Source organism: Mastigoproctus giganteus, chromosome 10 (genome assembly GCF_048544385.1).
Source record: "Mastigoproctus giganteus isolate SK-2022 chromosome 10, ASM4854438v1, whole genome shotgun sequence".
NCBI classification, from domain to species: domain Eukaryota; kingdom Metazoa; phylum Arthropoda; class Arachnida; order Uropygi; family Thelyphonidae; genus Mastigoproctus; species Mastigoproctus giganteus.
This window is the reverse complement of record NC_143584.1, coordinates 189,755,217-189,773,662: the sequence shown is the minus strand read 5'-3', so window position 1 is coordinate 189,773,662 and position 18,446 is coordinate 189,755,217. Positions and strand designations below refer to the sequence as shown.

Below are 18,446 nucleotides of genomic sequence, written 5' to 3'. Positions count from 1 at the left end.
TGAATACATGCTATACTGAATATTCAAATTCTGCATCCCCATGTTGAAGTGGCACAGTGTTTCTGATGTCTGTATATTGTCCATATTTGATGGCTTAAACAATACTTCAAATTCATCAAATTTATTTACTGTAGTTCTAGCATTAGTGTACATGCAAGCATATGTGTGTTTGTTTGTGCCCTTAGTAAACCTAACACAGCCCATACATTTGCTTGTCCTATGAGGGCCCTCCAGTAGGCCTTGTAATACTCCACACTTTACTTTCCAGGTTGCTACATATTCTAATAGAAGCACTTCAAGAATCAGTTTTACTTCCGCTTATAGCTGCCATTGATGTAGTGGTTGGTGTATCCCTCCAAACTAGCAGTTTTCTGAACCAGCTAACACTACTACAATAACACCAACAAATATTCTTGCCCTCTTCTATTTATGTGTATGCCATCCCTATAAAAATAGTTCCTCATGTTAAGCAGTACAGGCCATGCTGGAAAAATGATAATCTTGCACAATCTCTTCAGGTCTGAAATGATAAGGATTTATTATATATTCCCTCCTATAATGGTTGGAAAAAACTCCAGGCAATTTCCAATTTAGACCTAACTCTCGGCTTTTTATCGACATTTCCACCTATCTCTATCTCTGAAGTGAATCCTCTGACACTCTGCTTAATATCATTAGTACCAATAAGTGCAACAATATCACCTTTTGTGCTGCTAAAAAATACCTGTTCTACATCAGCTTTTGCTCCTAGCAGACATACCATGGTCCTATTCCATCTATTCTTCTTACATAACATATGTTGACAACAGAGTCACCAACAATAGCTACTTCATGTGGAACTAGTGCCTTCCACTTTTTGTGATCCTGCCATGCAGTTTGATGCCCGAGTGTAGACTCTAGTATTGATTTGAACAGCTAGTGCTTGATACCACCTATATCTCTCTGAGGGCATCAAACCTTTACTTCAAGCACTCAAATTAGCTCATAAAAATGTGAATTTTCACTTAATCTCCTCACATTTTTTGCATTTAAATCACAAAACTATCTCCGGTATCTCAATATCCCATTAAAGTTAAATCTACACACAGGCCACAAGCAGTAAAAATGATAAGACCCTAATTTGTAAGAAACTGCACTCAATTCCTTCCACCTACAAGTTATAATACTCTCACTGCTCTGAGCTCTTTGCTTTGCTGCTCTAGTCTTAAGCATAATTTTAAATTAAGAACTGCAGCTTCAATACTATCTCCATAATTCAGAGAGATATGTCTGTACAATAATAATACTTCACTATTCCCAGTTGCTATAGCAGTATGTACATATTACTATGAAATTATATTATAAAATTGTTATGTATTATGTTATAAAATTTATAATTTTCAGACTTTAAATAAAAACACTTATGGCATTAATTACATACCTAAGGGAATAACAAAACAAAATCTTTAATATTTAAATTTCACCTACTTAATCAGATAAACACCAATAACTTCCCTACAAATGTAAAACAAAATATGAAATCCAATAAATTTTAAGTAATAAAAGCACCTACTTAGCAGAATAAAACCCATGCCACACATTACCTAGCACATGTACGATCCCCAGTTTCTATTTTGATTCCCTATCCATAAAGTGCGAGGAAACCAAAAGGGCACCTTTAATGAGACAGTTTGTGAGAGATAGTTGACAGAATTAGGTAAGTATAGGACCATACAATATCAAAAAACATTTCAGAGCATGAGTTCACTTGGTCACAGAACTGCTTTTGTAAGCAACAGTTGTTTCCCAGCAATGCACATTACCATCTATCTTGATGCAGAGAACAGAAGCACTAAACATTACAACACTGGTAAAACATGAATGTGGAGTAAAGAATTACTTTACCCTAAGGCTATCTGACCGGTGGCCAGCTGGTTGCATATGGTCTGTGGTATGATGCCATCCAGCTTGCAATTAATGATGTAAGTTACATCAGACCCAAAATGTTCTCAATAAAATGAATACTCTTGAACACTGTTTAGAATGTGTAATTTCTATATTTAAATCAAGGTATAAATTAAATTTTAACAGCAGTAAGCACCTCTCAGTCTGTAAATTATGTTATAACATAACATGCAACAAATTTGTAACCTAATTTTATAGTAATATGTACATACTGCTATAGCAACCTTCATACTTAATTTGTCTTTTAATTTACACATACACATGCGTGCCTCCGTAGCCAGGTGGGAAGGAGCAGCAGTGCGTAGCACACGCTTCTTGATTAGACCGGGGTTCGAGCCCGTCACCACCAAATATAGAGGATGCGGAAAGGTCAGGGAATGACCACCGCATATCCCGGAGCAATATGGCCTTAGTTGCTAATGCTCCTAAAAACCAAATAACAAACAAACAAACAAACAAACAAACAATTTACACATCATTAGTTTCTATATTTATTTTTGTTTTTATTATTTGTAATTTTATTACTGTATTTAATTTAGTTAATTAGGTGTCATAATATAAAAGTTTATATGCTATTTTTTTATTAATAAACAAATCACAAAAATAAAAAGCAAAATTTCTCATGCACCCTGCTCCTCTTCCAGTCTGCTCAGTGCCCTCCAATACACATGGCTTGCCACATCAAAGAAGCTGGACAGCCCTACCCTACAGAGTAATCAGACAGATACACTTGAGTGTAGCACAGGCTCAAAGAACTGTTTTAAGCAAAGGGTTCACCCAGATTGTACTGCACCAACAACCAATTTCAGTGGTGACAGTATAGAACTGTTTTACACGTCACAGCAACACAAGATATGGAGTTTGTTTATATCTTGTGTTGCATGGTTTAATCATCAATGAAACCATGAATGCGACATCTACTGTAACAGTCTAAACAATTCTGCCTTACCTGCACTGGAAATTCTTTCGAGATGGGCTGTATTTGTATTTGCATGACCAGTAACAACAGCAGTATGAGAATGTGATGAACTTTACCATTTCTAGTCCGTAAACAAGATCTGGATTCAACTGAGCACTTAAGATGTTTTGGAACAACTGAGAGCCAGAACAAGAAACACATCCTAGTTCAAGTAGAGAACTAATTGCACCATTATGGGAGGAGTGGAGCAAGGTACTAATCTCCACACAGCAAAACTTTATAAAAAAAAGTGTACCCTGAGAGGCTTTAATGACATCAATAACCCCCACCCCAGAGGGCTATGGTGTTATTTAAAGCCCAATGGGCAGAAAGGGGTAATTTTTTTTTTCATTTAGTGTCCCAATACATCAAGTATTGTGGATAGTGTAAGGGATAGATGACATAAGTTTGAATGCACAGATATTTCAGATACTAACTACTACCTAACAGCAGTAGAACTGTATAAGAAAGAAGTGGAAAGTAGAACTGTAAAAAACATAGCTATACCCTAGTAAGAATATTATATTTAATCTACTTGCATTAACATATATATACATGCTGGAATCTGTCACATAGTGTTTGAATTATTGCAGCTATTACAACAATAATCCTATTACAATCCTATTACAATAACAATCCAAACGCTCTTCACCTATTGCAGTTCTGACTGTAGCAGCCTTCATTCATTAGGCTTACAAGAATAGGCAATGTTTTTGATTTCATTGAAAATATATTTAGGTGATTGCTCAATACATTACACTAAATGTCAGGTAGAAGAACCTGTTTCTTCATATAATCCTGAGATAGTTCAGGCAATTTTGGAACAATCCAGGTAGTGATGTTCAACAGTATACAACACCACTACTTCATGAACTGTGGCCATTTCGCTTCTGATTTAGTCTCTGGACTGAAGATAAAATTGCTCGACAAACATGAAAATGATGCATTTGTTAATATTAGTTATGGTAAGTTTGACTTGTGATCTTCCACACTCAGTCAATTTGGTTAAATCAGCTGGATTACCTCTACAAAAAGGGAAATTCTGTTATGTATACATTTTATGCTTTAAGGTGTTACTTATCTTTTGTGATCTTTGACTTAGAGCTGTTTCCTATATGAAGACATCAACTTACGTCACTGAAATGAGATGAGATTACATAATGATTAATTTAACCAGTAACTAGGGTGGTTATCCATGGTATGTTATTCAAGTAGGCATCTTATCATTTAATGAAGATTATGTGTGTACTGTTTAATAATTTTAAAAATACAAATGAGTTCTTGTATTTTTTTAGTGTTTTCTTCCTGGTACACATGCAAAAGTGCATACAGACATGTACAGTAATAAGTACTTCCTTAAACTGCTTGAGATTTCTACCAATCACTAGGAAGTGATTGGTAGATATAAGCAGAGGGTCTTCCCCCCCCCTTCTCCCTTTGGCCTTTGCCTGGTCTTTCTTAACTTGATTGTCTTAACCAACAGTCTCAAAATAGCAATCAGCGCACTTCATTTTAGGAGTTTGTTTCTTGTTTGTAATTTGTAGAAATCAGGAAACCCCATCATTACATAAAGATTTATTTTTAAAAAATTAACAGAAAAATTCGCATTAAAAATTAAAATAATAAAGAACTTGTAGTTGTTGGTGACTCTATTGTCAGGGAAACAGGGAACATGCTTTGTAAAAAGGATAGGTGGAACAGGACCAGGGTATGTCTGCCAGGGGAAAAGGTTGATGAAGTTGTAGAGCGGATATCATCTTTTAAGGGCACAAAAGGTGATATAGTTGTACACATTGGCACTAATGATATTAAGAGTATGAGACTGGCAGAATTACTTAACAAGTACAGGTCACTGTTGGAAAAAAAGCCATCAATTAGGATTGAATTTGAAAGTGTCTGCAATTCTGCCCAGACACGATAGGAGGGAGTATATGATGAGAGCCTTGTCCATCAACTCGGCCCTGGAAAGATTGTGCAAGGCTAAAGGGTAGAATTTTTTCAGCCTGGTCTGTACTTGTTAACAGGAGAGACTGCTTCTACAGGGATGGGATACACTTAAACAGAAAGGGTGCAAGAATATTTGCTGATGCTATCGAGGCAGTGTTAGGTGGGTCGGAAAACTGTTAGCTTGAGGGGGATACAAGGACTAATAGATTAACAGTAGCCACTGGCAGAGGTGAAAGTGATTTTGCACTGCTTCTATAGGAATGAGCAGAAGCCTGGAAAACAAGATGCACGATATTTCAGAGACTGCTGGGAGTCATTGCGGTATAAGTAAACACATGGGATGTGTTAGGGTAGCTAAGAATAGGAACAGGTGCATGTATACTTGTGTGTAAACCAATGCTAGGAGTTTGGTAAATAAATTTGATGAATTTGAGGTATTGCTCAAAACATTAAAGGCAGATATTGTTGGGATATCAGAGACGTGGTGTCACGCAGATATAAGGAATCCACAACTGGAATTTGGGGAGTACAATGTCTACAGAAAGGATAGACAGGATAGGAAGGGAGGAGGGGTTAGGCTATTAGTTAAGAAACACACAAAATCCAAGGAAGTGAAGCCAGTCAACATCGCTGGACAGTGCAGTGTCAAGTCAGTTTGGTGTGACATAAGCATTGGGAGATCAAAATTGAGACTAGGAGTGTGCTATAGGCCTAATGACTCTGATGAGTATAATAAGTAGCTGTACAGCGAAATAGAGTGGGCCAGTAAATCAGAGAGTCTTATAATGGGGGATTTTAATTTCCCAGATATGGACTGGAATTTGTGGGTTGGTCACTCACACACTAGCAAGGCTTTTGTGGATTTATTGGATGATTGTTTTCTGCATCAGCATGTTCGGGAGGCAACTAAAGGGAGTAATACTTTTGATTTGATTATCAGTAGTGATTCTTCATGCATTAAGAAACTGCAGATAAAGGAACCACTAGGTGGCAGTGATCACTGTGCTGAAGTGGGATTTACTCACAGAGGTAACTACCATATTAGGGGTAAAGGGAAGGGTTATTGCTTTCGTAAAGGCGATTACGATGGTCTGAGGCAGTATTTAAATTCTATACAGTGGGACCAACTGATGATGTTACCAACAGCAAATTCAAAATGGGAAGCATTCAAAGAACTTATCTTGGAAGTTACTAGGCTTTACATACCAACTAAGAAATATTGTTCAAGGTTTAGGCCTAAATGGATGTCAGATGAACTAATGAGACATATGGCAGAGAAGAAAAATGCATGGGATACATATAAATTAACATGTGACACAGAAACCTATGATAGATATAAGTTGATCTGTAACCAAGTTACAAAGGAGGTTAGGCAGGAAAAGGCAGATTAAAAGAAAAAAGTGGCAACTGAAGTTTAACCTTGACAAATGTAAAGTACTGTATATGGGTAGAAGTAACCCCAGAGAAACGTACAAACTGTGTAGTACTACACTTAGGGTGGTAGAAAATGAAAAAGACCTGGGAGTAATTGTGCAGTCAGATATGGAGTTTTCTGAGCAATGCAGACAGGCTGCCAGGGCAGGTCATGGGGTATTGTCAATGATATACAGGAATTTTGCTAGTGGGAAAAAGGAGGTGATTATCCCTTTGTATAAGGCAATGATCAGGCCACGCCTTGAGTACTGCATACAGGTCTGAAGGCCTAATTTTAGGAAATATGTAGAGTTGCTTGAGTATGTACAGAGAAGGGTAACAAAATTGGTGAGGGGAATGAAGGGATCCTCTAACCAATAAAGGCTTAAGTTCTGCAAATTGCAGCAGCTGGAGACTAGGCACCTGCAAGGTTATCTGATTGAGGTGTTTAAGGCTCTGAATGGGTTGAGCAGCTGAATTCTGATGGGATTCTTCTGCTTGCTCAGATTACAAACCCGAGAGGGCATAAACTCAAATTGAGGATATTCAGTTGTAAACAGATGTGCAGAAATTTTCCTTTAGCCAGCAGGTGGCTAATTGCTGGACCAAACTTCCATCTGACGCTGTAGGAGTTGATAGATTAAATAAATCCAAGGAGAAACTGGAAAACCTTTTAGAGGGAATGGATGTGTAAAATTAGGGGTTTTTTTTTTTTTTTTGCTGATGACAAGATCGTATGCTTGCATCTCATGCCTCCATTACTACTACTATCTCAACCAGCTATGTCTATATGACTAGAAAACTGAAGGCAGCTGGAGTTGTGAAAGTTAAAATCACCACGGAAAATTGCCTCACTGTTAAGAAAGTTGGACCTCAGAAAGTAGTATAGTTTCAGAGAAAGGAAATCAAAGAGTTCTATGCGATTGATGGAGCTGGGCGATCAACAGAGGCAACAGATGAATTTGCCTGACTGAGTGTGAGAGATTTTAAGATAGAGAAGATCAAAAAGAGGAATTTCTAAATTATTAAGTCTCTGACAAGGAATATCAGTGCAGACATATGCACAAGTACCAACTTTGAAGCAAAAGGAATTGTACAGAAAATAACTAGGAAAACTGAGATGAACTGTGGTTGATACAACTGATAATTGGGATTCTGTCAGAAAAAGTGAGGCTTGGCAGACTGTAAGTGGAAATGGACATCACTAAGATTGAAACTGAGACCATGCATATTTTTGAAATGAAAGAGGAAGTGTTTGGGAAGTTTCAGTTTTTTTGAAGATAAGTTTGCTCTATTAGTTTGTATAGAACAAACTTTTATATAGAATATGTCATAGCCGTTCATAACGTATTCAATAATAAAGAATAGGTGGGAAGGGATATGTTGTATGAAGTAATGGAATTTTTGTATATAGCAAAATACCTCCAGCTCTCTGACATGATGTGGCTTCAACAAAGCTGCTACACACACACACACACACACACACACACACACACTACTTGGACTCCCTCCAATCAATATCTGGCAGAGCAGAGGAGAGGAGATCAAAGGATGTCTGTATGACTAGAAAACTGAATGAATGCCTTCTAGAGAGTTACCAAGTGGTTTGGTCCAATGGACTATCTAGAAGTCCCATATGCATTTTATTTCTATCTTCCCTCTAAACCACTTCCATTATTGAAAACATACACATGATAAATATATTGCTTACTGGAATGTGTGTAACTTTACTAACTAACACACTAATCTGAAAAGAGAGAGCCATATATTCTCAGCTCAATTTGCAACTACAGTAAAATTTTCTTAAGCATGTTAATTTTATTGTACAAAAATGATCTTTCATTAGCTTTTAAGTTAAATATACAGAATGCATGTAGCACATCCAAACTGTAGTTAGCTGCACAAAGAACTGTGTGTTTTCAGATATTCGCTTCTCACTTTTTCCTTCCATGAAACACTGAAAAATCACATTTATCATATGGTACAATAAACTAAAATGAACATCACAGGGCCATAAAAATCATGCAGATATAATCAATAACTGGCTACTTAAAATCAATCATTTATCTAATCTAAACACATTAATGGTAAAGGTTTATAATCACTAATTGGTCACAAAGGATAATTTAACCAAAGAGACAACTACTTTAATTAGAAGTACTCTTAAAGAAACACTTACATTCATTGAAGAATTCAATTCAGCAACTGTGTCATCATCGGTAGGAAACTGATATATCTGGACTCCGTTACTAACCAGTTCACTCATTATCTGCATTGAAAGAGTGCATTTTTCAAATGTTATTAGAGGTACTTCTATGAATTTTACAAAAGTATATTTATATATCAGTAATTTTTTTTTTTTTTTGGCAAATTCCCTTCTTTTACACATGCATATTATTTCATTAGTATATTTCACTGTCCAGTATGTGCAATAAAAAAATCCAAGGATGAGCATGTGGTTGATTTCATACACTATTTGGTTTCTTGGGATAAAAGAAAGCAACAGATAATCTCTAGCAATGGTCTTGTTATCCAAAACAATTAAGTAAATATGAAGCTGAACCAAAGCTGTACGAATAGTTAACATGAGGAAGCACCAGAGCACTTTAAACACAATCATAATACCGTAAACAAATTTTTAAAACTATACCTTTTCAATTTAAAAATAATTAATGATGCAAATCAAAAGTTAATAGCACAATGGGAGAATACTAAACTTCACCAATGCATAATACCAATGAAGTGGTTATGCTTAGATTAAGATATTACACTAACCTAACCAAATATTTGGATTTTTTAAAATTATTATTTTTATTTATATACACAGTTCCAGCAAATGTTTTCGCAACCCTGTCACCTATTTACAATATTGTACAGATATCATACAGAAAGAGATTAATAATACTATTAGTTGCTCAATGGGACACACATTCCTCTCTTTCTAGATAGACAGTTGCAGAGCTGATCATTTTCCTTCATTTGAGAGAACTGATCTTGCACAACAGACTGCGACTGTGTATATATATATATATATATCCAAAAAATCCAAAAACACAAAAGCAGCTTAAAAGTAGCGTCAAATAATAAAGAAAAAAATAGACCGGATGGAACATGCCAGGCTTTAAAGCAGTGAAGGATCGGTTGAATTTATTGTTGGTTGGTAAGGCTGCAGGGATTTTAAAGTAAAAGTAAAACCCCTTTTAGTTTACTAGGAAAACGGTCAAAGTACAACCCAAAATTGACCAGTTATGAAAACTCGGTAGCCCAGGGCCATCGGATTAATAAATTCATGATATTAATTGGTATTTTAAGTTTAATTTTGATACATAATGTAGTTACTTACCATATAATTATATACGTATGTAATGGAGAATATTTTATATGTACAAATTTTTAATATTAAATATTTTGACCAACATTTGTACATCTTTTCGCTACTGTTTATTATTGATTAGGAAATATCCTATGGCATAGACTGCGACTCACAAATACACATGTTACTTTATGGGAATACGGCACTCACTTAGCGCTCTGTTTTTCAGGAACAAATTATCAGTGTTAAGCAGAAGTCACCTGTAGTTTTACTACAATGGTTTTTGATTTTATTTTTCTTGTTTTAAACTTTAAGGCTTAGAATATTATGATCAGGAAAGCTGCCTGATGTGAACAAAATGCCACATCTGCAGATAAAATATTGCATAATCTCTCTACAGATGTTGAAGATCTAGGCACTTCAATACCAGTGGAATGAGCCACAAACAAAATTAGGTTGTTTCAAAAATGCAGGGAGTTCAAGATCCCAGTATAACTACAATTCTGAGGTTCTGCCATCATTAAGAAGAATATATCTAACAATATATATCTCAATTATAAACAAGTCTTTTATATAATACTGAGCAATATAAAATACAAGACAAACCTTTATTTTAAATCTCTGTAGTTCTGTTTTAGATATGGTGTCAGCTTTGGCAATAATAGGAATGATGTTTACTTTGCTGTCCAGCTTTTTCATGCATACAAGATCAATAGACTTCAGTCTGAAAAACATTTGACATACAAAGTATTCATGACATTAACAAACAAGAGTTCAATTTATTCAAATAACTAATAAATTATGCATTCTAAAAAATCACTAATTCAAAACAGACAGAATTCAAATCCTTTTTAGCTGAGAGACAGAAGATAATGATTTAAGCTAATAAGGTATCATCTTAAGGACAAATCAAAACAAACACTGAAGAAAGACAGGAAACATCTGATTTATCAATTTATACAATTTTTACAAAAATCAAAAAAATGTATTAGAATATGATTTATTTAAGAAATAGCACACAACAGATGTGTACCACAAATGTTGATCACCTATATACATACAAAATACAGCTGCACTTGTGTGCTTTTCTTGTAGTGATAAGCAAAATCTTGTTATGAAAATGATATCTTAATACTAAGTACTGATCTCTTAAGCACTCCCAAATATAAACATAATATTACTTTCCCAAAGAGAAGTTGCTCAAACCAAACAGCACTTCAGCAATTGCTGTCATCCCATTAGCACTTAGACAACTCATTATGTAAGCATCACAATTTGAGATTGTTTGTTTGAGGATTTTTTAGGCACATCAGCAACTATGGCCATAGTGCGTCAGAAATTTGAGAAATCTATCTCTAATGTTAAGAAGCAGCTATCAGTGCATGGTTTCTTATGTCTTAGTGGCCTAAATTTTATAAGTTTCTTCTATGTACAAAAGTAAAATTATAGTAAAAGCCCTATCATCTAGCATTAAAGAAAACTAGAATGCTCAAACAACCAGCATTCTCAAAGGCATATTAGTTCATCATGCATGTCGTACTCCAGGAGCAAATTTGATCTCCAAACTGTTTTTCAAACAGTAATACTGCTTTACATTTCTTGCTGTTTAGAGTATCTATATATTCAAGCTACTGAACAGTCTTATGGATATAAAAGGACGTGCACTAACAAAACAAAAGGGAACAGAACGAGTAGAAAAATAAAGTTAGTTAACTCTAATAATAATAATAAAAATACATATTTTACTGCAGGGTCTACTATAAGGAGGTTTTTTGAGCATTGTACTCAGATACAGCTACCATCTATATCAGTGCATCACTTGCCAGCATTTTTATATGGTCAGCTCCATTGATAGCATAATGCAAATATGACAAGATATGATCAACAGTATTTGTAATTAGTTTCACAAAATATTATACTGCATACAGAGTGCACTATCTTTTTTTAACTGCAAATTAGAAACTAAAATCTTGTTAACTTATCCCCATTTCATAAACTATCCAGGCATAATAGATTCATTAAGATAAGTTAGATGTGCAACATCAGTAGGGGCAGTAATGTGAAATGTGTTGGGAGCCAGCTCTTTCAATAAATTCAGAACCCTAGATCCTTACTTTGAGATCTTATATTCAAGTGTACTGCTTCTGATCTTCAAATGGGAATAATGCCAGCTTTTGTTTTTTTTTTTTTTTTTTCGCTACCAGTAAACTTGGCATCCCAGGCATCCATTTTCATCATACAGAGCTTTTTTGTTATTTTTTACGTGTTGTGAAGTGTACTATTTTGTTAAGTATTTCAAAAACATTCTACATGATGTCGGTAACCATATTACATTTACAGTGTTTAAGCAGTCTCAACCAACCTTTGGCATCCCTGCCATCTATAGTAAAGATCAGTCACTAAGGCAGCACAATGAACCACCATCTGTATTCAAAAATTAAGGTAGCAAAATAAAATGAGCTGCCACTCAGGATCATTGGCTAAGGTAGAATAATGAGTCACAAACCAGAATAGTCACTAAGGCAACAACAATGACCAACCATACAGGATTAGTCGTTAGGATAGCACAATGAGCCACCATCCAGGGTCAGTCACTAAAGCAACACAACAAGCCACCTTGTGGATTCAACCATCTAGAACAGTGCTTCTCAAAGTGGGCAATATCGCCCCCTGGGGGCATTTGAATTACCCATGGGGGAGTTAGACGTGAAAGGGGGCGACGGGGGCAGATGGAGCACCATCAGTGATTGGCCGTTACAAGGGTTTTATGGCTTATTTAAAAAATGCTGTGCCAAATATTATTACTGTTCATGGTGTCATTCACTGTCAGGATTTAGTTACGAAAAAACTTGGTGATCAACTGCACAATTCTCTACAAACTGTTATTACTGCTAAAAACAAACAAAATTAAAGCACATTCTTTGAATGATCGTATATTTCGAAAGCTTTGTGATCAAAACCAGTGAAGATTTTGAACGATTTCTACTTCACTCCGAGGTTCGGTGGCTGTCAAAAGGCAACTGTCTCAACAGATTTTATGAACTCTTTGATACTGTTGTCGAGTGTTTTGAAGATAGGAACAATGACCTTAGTAATGACCTCAAAAAAATTAAAACTGATATTGCTTATCTTGCAGATTTATTTACTAGATGCAACTCAATGAACTTACATTTACAAGGACAAGATGTAACTCTTATTAAGGCGAAAACTCAATTTCAGCATTTATTTCAAAATTAAAGCTTTTTATGCGCAACGTAGGTCAACGTGAATTGTATCAATTTCCAAATCTGTTGGAAATAGAGAAAAAAGAAAAAATAGCTGATGGAACTCTACTAACTTTTTGTAATCATCTAGAAATGTTGCACAGAGATATGCAGGAAAGATTCGAAGATCTCCTTAATTTGAAAATTCCAGATTGGGTTATAAATCCTTTTTTAAATAATGACGATGGTGAACGTTTTGTAGAAGAATTGATTGAGTTACAAAATGAAGTTGAACTGAAGCCAAAATTTCAAAATTCATATCAGGAATTTTTGTTACAAAAGAAAATCCCTGACCATTATCCTGCATTGTGGGGAATTATAAAAAAACTACTTATTTCTTTTCCAACATCATATCTAGTCGAAACCAATTTCAGTGCTGCTGACAAAACAAAGAAATTGTCTGGATGTTGTTAAACATGGCGATTTATGACTTCTACTTACAGATATTAAACCTAATATTGATAAGCTAATAAATCTCCGCCAAGCTCATCCATCGCATTAAATATTAAAATATAATTAACTATTTCCATTAATATCATGACTTTTTTATGTAATTAACTTTAATTTTTATATCTTAATTTAAGTGACTATAACTGACTTTATTTATGTAGTTGCAATTTTTTACAAAGAAGGAATAAAGTGCAGTAAATAGTTTTCTTTATAATTCACACACACACATACATACAGGGCTGCATTTACGTTTTTGGAGGCAAACAGACAAATATTCATTTCAGTTATTTGTCTTCACTTTATATTGGTGGGCTAAAAAAAAAGCCCTGGCGAGGGCTTTTTTTTAGGGGATGGTGATCCAACCAAGGGGGGGCAGTGATCCAAAAAAATTTGAGCACTGATCTAGAATCAATCACCAAGGTAGCTCAAGGTAGTTGAATGACTCTGGTGGGGGCAAACCATGGACTGTGCCTGAGCTTGTCAGGGAGAGCCCCAGTAAAAATAATAATAATAAAGGAATAGAGGGACACTCCTGTGGAAGAAGCCCATCCTCCACATGGGGTGGGAGGGGTCTGGCAAGAAAAGTAAAATATTTGTCATGATATAGTCCACCAGGCAAAAAGTAGGGGTGGGGGAAGGGAGTTTGGGTAATTTGAGAATAAAACATAGGGCCTATGTTGGGAAGGGGGAGAGATCACACTGAGGACACTGGTTCTCTGTGAATAATTCCATACAGCCAGACCAGCTATAGTTGGTATCAGCATATCCCATGCCCTACCATGAATTAGAGGGCATGACATCAGTAATGCAGGGGGGGTTTCCACATAGGTTACCCCTGCTGCAGTTCAATTTGGAGTGAACCTGCTAGAACAACATACATTAACCATTTATTCCTTTCAGGTATAAAGCTATCATACTAACAATTACACAGCACACATTTTTTTTTTTTAATAAACTTATTTAGGGGTTGGCTGATTTCAAACAGTACACAGCACTCACTCACTCATTTATCTTGTTCCATCCATCTCACACATTCAGACAGGACACAGGTGCCTGTCTGAATGTGTCATCACCACGTAGTTCACAAAGGTGACCAAGCCTTACACTCATTTGTAGTTATTAGTAAATTAATCAGAGGAGTTTACCTCAATATAGTACGTGGAACACTTCCGTATGAAACCCTCCAGAAATTAAAACAGAAAAACGAAAAAAATCGACAACTTACCGGTACATTAAAGTAAATTATAAATAATTAAAGTAAAATATAAATAATTAAATAATCAATTTAACACAATTCAAAATCAATTTAACACAATTCAAAATCAATTCAAAACAATTAAAATTCAAATTAACGCAATTAAAAGAATCTAACGAAAATATTCAAAACGATTTTTTAGTAAAGCACTACAAACTCATTTGTAGTGCTTTACCTGGAGATGACAATTTTTTTTTAAATGTATATTCATACACATATTCAGGGTACAACAGTCAACGTGTATGAGACATTCTCATTTAATCCCCATTTACGCACATTCAACCCATTCATAATAGTACTTTGAACAAAACTGTCGCACACGTTATGATTTTTCCCCCTCCAGACTAAGCAAACTCATTTCCCACCCAGCATATTTGCTACACACAGGTACATGTATACATAAGGCAAAACACCATTCATGCTGAATCCTTTCCTTAGGTAGCAAAAACATATATACTTACAGAACTCACCCATATGCACTTGCCAGCACCAATATACTTATGCATATGCTCACGCACATATATATCTATTTATACACATATTCCATCGCATTCATACATACTGTACAAATAAAATTCCCAAGTTGTATGGCAGTTCAAGATTTAATTTCAGTTATTCTAGGAAAGCTCACACTACAAAGGCCATGATGCAATAGAACTGGATCATGATTCACCACTAAACTCTTAACAACTGAGGGATCCCTAAAATTTTTCCAAAGCAAACCAATCCTGCAATTCAACAACATGAAAGCTCTAACGTATGATATTTTCTTAGGAGTAAGCAACACCGCCAAATATTCAGAACACTTTATCTCTCATCCAGGCTAAGCTATTTAACATAAAAATTGCATTCTGAATTTGTTCAGTATAGAACAGAGCTACTGTGGTCAATCAGTTCTACATTGTATTTCAATGTTTAGAAGAATAAGAGAAATTTTCCTCAATATGGTCCAGAGAACACTTCAGTATGACTCTCTAGAATTTAAATGGATATAAAATTACATCAAATGAATTCTCACACCCATACCAAGAATGATTCAACACACCCGGAAGCAAAGGCTAAGGCTCCCCAATTCAACCAGAAAATACATCAAAACACAAACATGCAACTATGAGTGAGAGAAGGCTTTATGTCTCTAAATAAAATCAAACAAAGAATGACTGCAATAATGAAATAATTTTAAAGAAAATTTTTAAAAATTATTTTATTATCGCAATCATTCTTCATTTGATTTTATTTAGGAACCATTCTTCCTTTCACCATAGTTGTGTGTTTGTGGTTTGATGTATTTTGGGGTCAGGTTGGGGAGCTTTAGACTTCGATTCCAGGTGCGTCGAATCATTGGTAGTGCTATGGGTGTGAGAATTCACTTGATGTAATTTTATATCTGCTTCTTTATATCCATTTCTTTGCTTCTTAAATCCTCATTTACTACAAGAGGAGGAGGGACTCTCCACACAAGATCAATTCCCAATATATACCTTTTTTCCAATCTAGTGACTGTCACAAGGCTATCTCTAAGCAGCTTTTCTGTGTTTTGGGACAGAAAAGGGGTTATCCTGACAGATTACCTACCTCTTGGTTCCACACTTACCAGAGAATACTACAGAAATCTTTTGAAAAAGTGATGCTTTGAAGGTGAAAAGGCATGAATGTTAACCAAAGGTGTCCGTTTCTATGAGACAATGCACTGGCTCACATGGCCGTTGCCACCACCAACTTTGTTGCCCAGTGCAGCTTTGAACTACTGCAGCATCCACCCTATTCTCCTGACCTAGCACCGTCAGACTTCTTGTTTCGAGAAATGAAGAAACCATTGCATAGACGCTGCTTTGATTTGTCTCAGGAAGTCATCAATGAAGTGGAATCGTGGTTTCAGGAAAAAAGTGCAGACTTCTATGATCAAGGCATTAAACAACTGATCCATAGATGGGAGAAATGTGTTACTATACATGGAGAGTAATAGAAAAGGATTAAAGTTCTTGAAGTTTCACCTTTCTAGGACTATTATTTCTAGGTAAGAGTACAAACTTTTTGATATCCCCTTGTATTTGGACTCCTTTTCCCTGGTATCTTTTTTTCCATTTGAGAAATATCTTGGTGAAACCTTTCACAGTGTTCATCAGGGACCACTCCTAAGTTTTCAGGAAAAAAAGTCTAAATGGGAATAGGAAATGAAGCTTTAATGACAGGTCTTGGTTTTCAGTTGTTAACTTACGATATTTGAAAACTGAGGGTGATGAGAACTTTTAAACACATCTATTTTTGAACATATTTCCTACGAGAATCTGTTAAAAATTATTTCAGAGAGGAAGGAAGTGCAATGCAACCAGTTGCACTGTACTTCCCTGTACTGTTCCAAAGTGATGAGGAAATCCATTAACTGCCAATTCCTAAAACTATCTCAAAACCTTCTATCTAAGCAACAATCACAATATGGATTCCACCAGTGTTGATGCACTGGTGATATACTGACTTCAGTTATTCATCTTTGGCACAATTCAATGGAAAAAGTCTAATGAAACTTAATAGTTGCTCTTGACATTTCTAAGGCTTTTGATCATGTTTGGCATAAAGGTCTTCTAAACAAGCTCACATCTTATGGACTGCTGCCTGTTTTTTGCAACTGAATAGCTAGTTTCCTTCTGACCACTCACTGTAGGTGACAGTGGATGGCTCTCTGTCTTCTAATTTCTCCACTAATGCTGATTTTCCCCAAGGAACTTCTCCTGCTCTTTTCTTCTTATATATTAATGACTTCCTTCCACTAATTGTCAATCCTATCCTTAGGCTTGCTGATGATAGCACACTATATTTCACCTTTCAGTTTTAGAAACCTTGTCATTCATAAACAGCTTCAACTTCTCAAATATTCACAACCAATTCCTTAAATGCCGATCCCCAGGTATTTCTCCACTGGGGTAAAGAAAAATTAGTTAACTTCAAATCCTTCTAAAGCTCAGTTCCATTTATTTTTCATAAGAGTCTACACTGCTCCTATGCTGATCTTCAGTGGCATTCAAATTTTTAGGCAAAATCACATATCTCTATTAAGGATTACCCTGATTTCTAATCTCTCTCTTGGCATAAGCACATTACAAATACATCAAATTTCATCTGCATAAAAAAAACAACTGAATTTTCTTTTTCACTTTCAATATTACTTTTCTTCTGAACAGCTATTGACGCTGTACAAATCTCAAATTCTCTCTACCATGGAATATTGTTGCCACATCTGGGGTGGGACCTCCAAAACCTCACACACTCACACTTCTAGACTATTTCAAAAATGGGCAAATAGGTTATTAATTAATAACCTATCTCTTATAAAGTCTCTCCACTCTGGCTTAGATGCTCAGTTTCTGTTGCAGCATGCTTTTTCTATAGATATTTCCTCAATATATTTCCTCAATTTAATTGTTTTGAATTGATTTTGAATTGTGTTAAATTGATTATTTAATTATTTATATTTTACTTTAATTATTTAATTATTTACATTTTACTTTAATGTACCGGTAAGTTGTCGATTTTTTCGTTTTTTCCGTTTTAATTTCTGGAGGGTATCATACGGAAGTGTTCCACGTACTATATTGAGGTAAACTCCTCTTATTAATTTACTAATATTATTATCAACGTAGAACATATTGAGTATTACAGCTCTGATTCATACTATATAGATATTTCCATAGGAATTGTTTCAAACTGGTTGAAACCAGTTTGAAACAATCCAGAGCCAGTCAGCATCCATTCACTGACAAAATTCTAACAGATAGGCCACAATCATTCAAATGATAGCACGACACAACAGCAGTGCAATGGAATATATCAGCCTCTTCCTCATTTATCCCTTCTATTCTCTGAACAACCTTCCTTCAACATGTAATCGCCAAAAAATTATAATCT

The 18,446-nt window shown here is 35.4% G+C and overlaps 1 protein-coding gene across 1 annotated transcript in view; it reads right to left on the bottom strand.

Moving 5' to 3' along the window:
* Positions 1 to 18,446, bottom strand: part of Septin2 (septin 2) — a 112,332-nt gene that overhangs the window by 38,486 nt on the left and 55,400 nt on the right. The window contains exons 6-7 of the mRNA XM_090383823.1: positions 10,182 to 10,299; positions 8,442 to 8,531 (exon numbers count right to left, since the gene is read on the bottom strand). Coding sequence (XP_090239949.1) covers positions 8,442 to 8,531; positions 10,182 to 10,299 — 208 coding nt within the window. The remainder of the gene's footprint in view (positions 1 to 8,441; positions 8,532 to 10,181; positions 10,300 to 18,446) is intronic.